The sequence below is a fragment of the Poromitra crassiceps genome, assembly GCF_964638095.1.
Source record: "Poromitra crassiceps genome assembly, chromosome: 6".
NCBI lineage: Eukaryota > Metazoa > Chordata > Actinopteri > Beryciformes > Melamphaidae > Poromitra > Poromitra crassiceps.
Window position 1 is genome coordinate 11,315,458 of NC_139627.1, and position 8,153 is coordinate 11,323,610.

General features: G+C 40.4%; 1 protein-coding gene across 1 annotated transcript; it reads left to right on the top strand.

Moving 5' to 3' along the window:
- Positions 1-1,133: 1,133 nt before the first annotated feature.
- On the top strand, positions 1,134-7,751 carry LOC310778449 (uncharacterized protein). Its single transcript, XM_083638883.1, has 4 exons — positions 1,134-1,172; positions 5,267-5,606; positions 5,971-6,012; positions 6,244-7,751. Exons 2-4 carry the CDS (start codon positions 5,306-5,308, stop codon positions 6,522-6,524), a joined length of 624 nt encoding a protein of 207 aa, XP_083495009.1. The 5' UTR covers positions 1,134-1,172; positions 5,267-5,305; the 3' UTR covers positions 6,525-7,751.
- The last annotated feature ends 402 nt before the right edge of the window (positions 7,752-8,153 follow it).

An 8,153-nucleotide genomic window follows, 5' to 3' on the forward strand; every position in this document is an offset into this window, starting at 1 on the left:
TGTGTAAGTGAGTGTGTGTGAGTGAGACTGTGTGAGTGTGTGTGAGTGAGAGTGTGTAAGTGAGTGTGTGTGAGTGAGCAGAATTGTGCTCGGCCACAGCTATGCCATTTTATGTGCGATTGTGCTGAATCTTTCAGGAAGTGTAAAGAGCACCCTGCAGGTGATCTGACTGAGCCAGATTTTTTGAATGAGGTAGTTAGGGCCGGCTAAATGGGCAAAAATGGCAAATTTGGACTCAAAACAGGTTCAGCACCATGGAGAGCGTGTGTGTGTGTGTGTGTGTGTGTGTGTGTGTGTGTGTGTGTGTGTGTGTGTGTGTGTGTGTGTGTGTGTGTGTGTGTGTGTGTGTGTGTGTGTGTGTGTGTGTGTGTGGGTGTGTGTGTGTGTGTGTGTGTGTGTGTGTGTGTGTGTGTGTGTGTGTGTGTCGGGGGGGGGGGCCGACACACCTGCCTGACGGCCGAGACACCTGCCTTACGGATTCAATACCAGGCCAGGATAGGAAGTTTTGGCCAAAATATTTGTTTACAAACCTCGTGAAAGCAGCTGTAAACTGTCTAACAAGAAGCTTCCTCTCTCCGTTTAATCACACTGATGGTGTGTGCCCCCTTTCAAAATGTGAAACTGACCAAATTTACTGTCATAGCAGCAGCACCCCCTTTAGGCCAATCGGTGTAAACACACAATACCTCGTGGGTTAATCTGATCTCCCTGTTGCATCACACTTTAACGTCGCCAAACAAGTTCTCCAAGAGCACGAGACAAAACCATCATTTCATACAAGTCACTTTGACATAAGATGAATCTCGTGTCTCGTGCCCAGCCTCCTCTGAATGTTGTCCAAACCTCCTCCTTTCAATATGAGAGCTATTCAATGCAACGAGTTTCTTATAAACACGTGACATCAGACATCACCAAATTAAAAGTGTAAACACACACACACGCGCGCCTGCACACACACGCACGCGCACGCACACACGCACGCGCACGCGCACGCACGCACACACACACACACACACACACACACACGCGATGTGGGTCTAAAACAGAACACATCTGCACTGCAGGAAACGGAGGAGGAGCAACAATGTAGCCTACAGTTGAAAGTGAAAGCAACTTTGTTCACTCCATTTTCAGGGAGCAGAGCAGGAGGAACACAAAGAAACAAGCAACATGTGAGTGTTATTACAACATTATTATTATAAAGTCTCTAGGTCGCATCAGGTAGGCTACACGTGACCCAATTCCGATGTTTTTGCTCACAAGTGGCACATATCAGATGTCTATCATGAACACGTGTAAGCAGGAAAAAAGCACATTGATCCGCATATTGTCAGGTCCGATTCAGGCCTCAAATAAATCAGATATGAACCTGGCCCAATGCGAGATGCGACTGCAATCTAGAGGACATATCGGATATTGCCTCTCATTCCACAGCACGTGATTGAAAATGCCATGTGTGTGTGTGCACGTTCATTTCATTCAGCCGTTTGGCTGACTGCAGCGCTCCCGTTCCGACCATAATGCAACATGTTACAAGAGTAGCCTACAGACAGGTTACATATCAGTTCCCCCCCATTGAGTTCCATAGTAAAGTTACAGTAGTAGTCGAGAAACTGAGCAAACTCAAACTGCTCCTCTGGCCTCATGTGCTTTCACAGTCTCTCGGTTATGTCATTGTTTGAACAAGTGTACATCCGTCAATAATTTAGTAGGCTATAATTAGGCTAAGTCTTATAATTTCTGTTACATTAATTGGTCTATAAATGTAAAGAAAGTGATTCACAGTTCAGCAGGATTAGACAACATATGCATTCTAAAATTGACATGATGGTTTATCTCCTGCTGGAGTGTTTGCTAATAGGACGAATCAGCGTGACGTCACTTGCCACCCAGAAATGTGGAACCCCGCGGCCTTGGTGGATTGCAGCACCTGAATTGGGACACAGCTTATGAGTTGTGCCAAACAAATGTTTATCTGAAAAACTATACATCACATCGCTTATATTTTGACATTCTGAGTGCGAGCTGTAGCCTGTACTACGAAGCTAGTTTAATGCCTTATCCGAGTAAGTTTGAGTTTAAACCTGGTTTAGCCGTACTACAAAGCAAGTTAACTTTCAATCACCATGGCAACTGACGCTGCAAAGCTAACCTGGTCCCGACCAGGTTAGCTTCAGAGGATAAGATCAAAATCCATGACAGACCCATATAATCGGCTCTCTGGAGTCACTCACCATTCATATAAGATCGCCATGTGAAAAATAGATTGCAGTCAACTGAGAATAGAATAAGAAAAACATTCATGGCTCTGTAGGTTACATAATTAAATTAAGCCTACTTACCACTTTATGTCTTAACAGCTCAACGATGCGTGGAGAAATATGATCACTATTAATCACCGCAGCGCATATCGTGAACGAAGCCTCAAATGGAGTGAGGGTGATATTCTCCTACATGCCAGAAAAGCCTATACATATAATATAGATATGGGATAAATATGGGATAGCCCCAATACTAAATATGCAGGCTTCTTGCATGTTTCAGCTGGAACTGTGTCCTGTAGGCTGTATGCCAATATATGAGCAAAAATAGGCTAGTTTTTATCAATGAAAAGTATGCCCGCATCGTCTCAATTCAGTCCAGCAGTTTTCTCTTTTATATTAGGATATCATTATTATAGCCTATATATTAATTATTCGATCAGTGCAACTACACACATAATGAGTGATAGAGATCATTATTCATTGAGCATGCTTTCTAAATCTATGGTCTAAATAGGCTTACAGATTGTGGAAATTTATAGACTGAGATTACACATTTAATGTACATTTACACTCGCACAAAGCTGTAGGAGACAGAAATCGCTGATCAAAGTAAATCAAATGACTGATGTGAATACAAGCGGCAGCTTTAGACAGTCCTTCCGCAGACTATATCCAACGCGGATTTTCATTCTGCCATAGGCTACATTAAATATCCGCAAAAATCTCTGATCCCACTGTGGCTGCGCTTTCATTCAATGAGGAAATGGATGTGGAAATGGGTGTGGGCGTGGATCAACTCAGCTGTTCATAATGTGATTGGCTAGCGCACCTCTTTCGCGTGGACGCGCGCCTGTGCACGAGCGAAAAACGTGCGCGTGCACAGGCAGATCCCAGATAAATCCAGCTTCAGTTATCGAGTAGAAAACCATCGTCGTAGTATCGGTAAACTAGATAGCTTTGATCCTGTTCAGTCAAACCAGATCAAAGTGACAGATCGCGGGTCTGTTAAGACAGCTTCGTAGTACAGGGTGCAGAAGTAGCTCAAGAGTTTGATGTATAATATTATGCATGTCATGTTAAAGTTGTGTGAACTGTCGCAGTTTTTAAAATGTAAACAGAGTCAGCCGGCTAGAGTCAGCCACTCGAGCCTCGCGCCACTTGGGCTCCATAGGGTTCCATTGCGGTTGCCACCCAGTGGCGCGGTTTGTTTACCAAGATGCTGCTCGGCTGATCCGTCATATAGACGGTTTTAACTTGACAACAAAAACATTCTAAATTGAACCCCCGCTCACTTCCTGTTGCAGTGTTTGCTATGGACATAAAAGAAAAAAAAACATTCAAGTGCAGGACTGACCATTCTGTGAAAACCGTCTATACAGCTGAGCAGCGAAAACAAAAGTAACGATGTAGAGTGAATATTTCTGCAGTTTGCCGAATGCTGAGAAAAAGGAAGTGCTGTGGGGTTGCGCTCTGGTGAAAACCGTCTATAGAGAGCATTTAAACGAAGCTATACAATACAAACTCTGTTTCTGTATGACAATAACTGTTTCAATAACATTGAGAACGTTCTTCTCAGTATCTAAATAGATAAATGCATGTTCACTGGACTGGATAGCCTTTACAAATTGGACACTGCACACACCCGTGTCCAAGATGTCAGCACAAACCATATATGCATGCGCTCGGGTAGACCTCCTCTATGACCTCACACTATGACAGACAGAGGCTGGGGAGGCATTTAAAAGGACTACCAACAGGTGAGTAACAGGGGCAGAGCTGTGAGGTGCAGAACATTCACATGGGACAGCCCCACACAGAGAGATACATACTAAAAGTACAAGGAGTAAGTAAGGAGTAAGTGTTAAACATTAAAAAGTACAGTGTGTTACAGACTATATAAACAAAGTACAAAACACTCAGAGGAAGAAAAAGAAAAACAAGCCCATATTAACCCATTGATAGGCTACCTGATGCAGCATTTGTGTGTGTATCCCTTTAAGACGCGGTTCGCGGTCTTAAAGGGATACACACACAAATGAGGGATATACACGCAAATGCTGCATCAGGTATCAATGGAATAATAAGCAGATGTAGATAGAATAGATGTATTAGAGAGCGTCTAGAGGAAGGGGGAAAGGCTCAGCTCTTCATTGAGGCCTGAAGGCTCCAAGGTCTCCAATGTGTGGATCCAAAAGGCTTCTCTACATATATGTTTTTTAATAATATGATATATTATATAATAATATATCATATATATATTATATATAATATTTTTTCGATCCCCCAGAATCTTATGTTGCTGGGGAGCCATGGTTGGCTTGACTATAATGTCTGGCCATAGCATAATCAAGGTTTTTGGTACGTATAGCAGTTTTATGTTCAGATATTCTAGTTTTAAATGGTCTTAAAATACATAAGCCAATCCGCAAGGACACATTTAGAAGATATATGACATGATATTCATACTATCTGTCTATTGCAATTGATTGATTATCATACTATTGCAATTGATAAAAGAACGTATATACATTTTCCTACCAGTATGGGTGTGGGTAAAGAATTTAGAGTTAGTAGAGTTGGAGCATTGGGTACAATTGCCACCTTTATAAAAACCCTGTGGTGGTTTTGAAGGCAGCCATGTAGAGGGAGAAGGAGGGATCAAGTCCGAATGGACTAGAATCTAGTCCATCTAGTCACTAGATGGTCTCTGAGGCTGCTGGAACGTCTAAAAGCTTTTAGATGAGTAAATAAAAAAATGGCGGCCCGTCAAACCCAGCCAAACGCACTAACGCTGGATGGACCCGCACCGGTTTACTGCGGCGCGCTGTATTAACATTTTGGACTCACTTACGTGCACGCGGCACTGGAAGAGGAATAGTTGCTTGAAGTCTTTCAAGATGTGTATTCGATGATCACATTATGTGAATATGCATGACACAATTGTACTCGGATGTCCAACAAGTGAACCTTCTCTAAGAATGTTTTCCATGTTTTACGTCTAGTGTTGCCACTGACGAGTGACTTGAAGTCAGGAAGCAACGATGGCGGCGTGGGATAAAGAGACGAGCGCGACAACGAAAAGGCTCCTTATCGATACACTGGAGGAGTTGAGAGAGAAAGAGTTCAAGAGATTCAAGTGGGAACTGCCGCATGCGGAGATTCCAGAAGGGTTTCCAGCCATCAAAACGAGCAAATTGGAGAAGGCTGACTTGGAGGACACAGTGGATGAGTTGGTGCAGACCTATAAACAACACTCTGTGGAGGTGACCCACAAGGTTCTGACCAGGATCAACAGGAATGATCTAGTGCAGAATTTGTCCGACAGCAGTTCAGGACTTAAACGTAAGTCATGGTGTGATAAAAACAAAAACAAAACAGAAATGACACAATGTCCCTTACATTTATAATTAAATACTGGTAACACTTTAGTTAGATAGTCAAATGTGTTATATGTGTATAAATAAATATAAATATATATATATATATATAAATATGTAATAGTCAAATGTGGACACTGGACACTAAATGATCAAGTGACAACAAAGTGTCACTTGTCTATTTTGTCCATGCATCTTTACAGACTGTACCTCTATCTGAATGAATGCCTTGACAGTTTTTGGATCATGTGTGAGATCATGTGCAAAAACTATCAGCATTAATGTGTTCCTATATCATTAATCGTCATATCATTTCATTTGCTACACAGATGATACGCAGCTGCACCTGTCAGTCAAGACCAATGTCCTTGGTAAGTTCGCTATCTACATTATCATGACTGCTTATAGCTGATGTCAAAGATGGGATGTCCCAGAACCTTTTGCAGCTAAACTCCAACAAGATTTTTTTTTCCCCTTTTCATTATTATTATTATTATTATTATTATTATTATTATTATTATTATTATTATTATTATTATTATTATTATTATTATTATTATTATTAATTAATTAATACATTTATTTTGTATTGTCTTTTGCAGGGTCTGTCCAAACCATCCGAAAGCACAAGGTGGAACTCACTGAGTGTCTGAGAGCAGAGCCCCTCCTCATTTTGCAGCATGTGCATGCCCAAAGCATCATCAGAGATGATCAGTATCAACGAGTGATGAATACCCCGCAGCCAGAGGACAAAGTTGTTTACCTTATCGATAGACTGATGGATAACGGTGAAGAATCTTGCTCTCCGTTTCTTGAACTTCTTAAAGACAAGGATATCCTCGACACCTATCCAAAACTCAAAAAAATTGATTTATCCGTCTAAAATGGTAAATTATTTGAGTGTTGCAATAAGTAATCATTTGCAACATTAGTCATGTGTTCATGTTGTAAGAAATAGCCTAACTTCACATTCCTCCTCTTCCTCTACGGGTAGAGACGGAGAGTAGATCCAGGTGTCTTCACACCCTCCTTATCACTACTATTGGGAACAAGAACACATTCTGCTGGATGAGACATACATCACATTACATTACATTACATTACATTACATTACATTACATTACATTACATTACGTCATTTAGCAGATGCTTTTTTCCAAAGCGACTTACAATAACACATTTTTGTCAGCAATAGAGAAATCAACTATGCAACACAGTCTATGACAACTACAACTTCTGAAGAATAGTGGCAAAAAAATGGAGAGAGAGAGAGCGAGAGAGAGAGAGAGAGAGAGAGAGAGAGAGAAAGATGTTAGTTCAAGAAGGGCCTGAAAAGGTTCATCTGATCATCTGATGAATTTTGATTTTCTGATGTTTTTTCTTGTATCATTTGGATAAGCTGCTTTTGGTGCTACAGTATGAGACTATCAGGCCTATTCTTTACTGTTGTGTTTTTACTTCTTTAAATCTTCTTGTGTATGACATGGTAATTAGGTGAATGGATGAAAGACTGATTGGGTTTTTATAAGAAAATTATATATATATTTTTAGAAGTGTTATCAATTAAAAAGTCAAAAATATATTCTTATCCCGAGGAAATGTTTAGCAGCTCTAAAATAATAGTCCTTCTGATAAGAGGTTCAATGACCGTTAGCTTTGTGAAAGAACTGTACCTGTTCATAAATATTGACCTCCACATTGCCTACGAGATGTCTAACCAGTAGAGGGCACAATTGTTTAAGTTTTGTTTGCAATTTTTGAGTTGGTCATAATTGTGAAATTTGCATTGAATTGTTCAATGATTATTCAATGATTATTCTTGCTGCCCAATCTATATATCATGTAATGTTATAATTATAGGAATCACAATTACATTTACAACTTTCAGGGAGTGGGACTATATTTTGTGGTCTTGCTTTGGTGACAGAAAACATTGTTGAAAAAATGTTGCAATAAAAAATATTTCCAATAAATTTACATTTGGTCATTTAGAGAAACAGCTTCATTTTCTCAAGCAAGTGCTGTGTGACCTTGATATGAGTTAGAATTAGGAAATAGAGCCCACCTTCAGCAGCTTGTCTAGTCACAGGCACAGCAGAGGGCGCTGGTCACCACCACAGTGTAACGAGATCACTAATTAAATTCAGTCTGCGAATTCTCTGAATGGTTTTAAAAACCTTCTGAAAAATGAGTCAGCTAGAGGCATGTTTGAGCCTTCTGGTGTCATGGTATGTTGGTTTATGTGTCCTGTTCTTCTTATCCTTCATTCTTCTGTATGGTTTACTTGATGTTATGTGTTACTGTATGTCATGTTTTTATAAGACCAGGGACCATGATGGAAATAAGTGTTTACACTTTTTCATGTCATCCCTTGGATGATGTCATTCTTTATCCAAAATAAAATCAATCAATCAATCAATCAATCTCTCACAGGCTCAACTCATTAGCTCAAAGGACTTGATGATAAGTTTGCATCATCTGTCTTGGTCACCTGCAAGCTTCGCTATCAGTG

What these genes read in the sequence shown, in the direction of transcription:
- LOC310778449 (XM_083638883.1), top strand. Translation starts at nt 5,306, where the DNA reads ATGGCGGCGTGGGATAAAGAGACGAGCGCGACAACGAAAAGGCTCCTT. An exon ending in CAGCAGTTCAGGACTTAAAC is followed by an intron (nt 5,607 to 5,970) that starts GTAAGTCATGGT and finishes TTTGCTACACAG; the next exon opens with ATGATACGCAGCTGCACCTG. An exon ending in AGTCAAGACCAATGTCCTTG is followed by an intron (nt 6,013 to 6,243) that starts GTAAGTTCGCTA and finishes TGTCTTTTGCAG; the next exon opens with GGTCTGTCCAAACCATCCGA.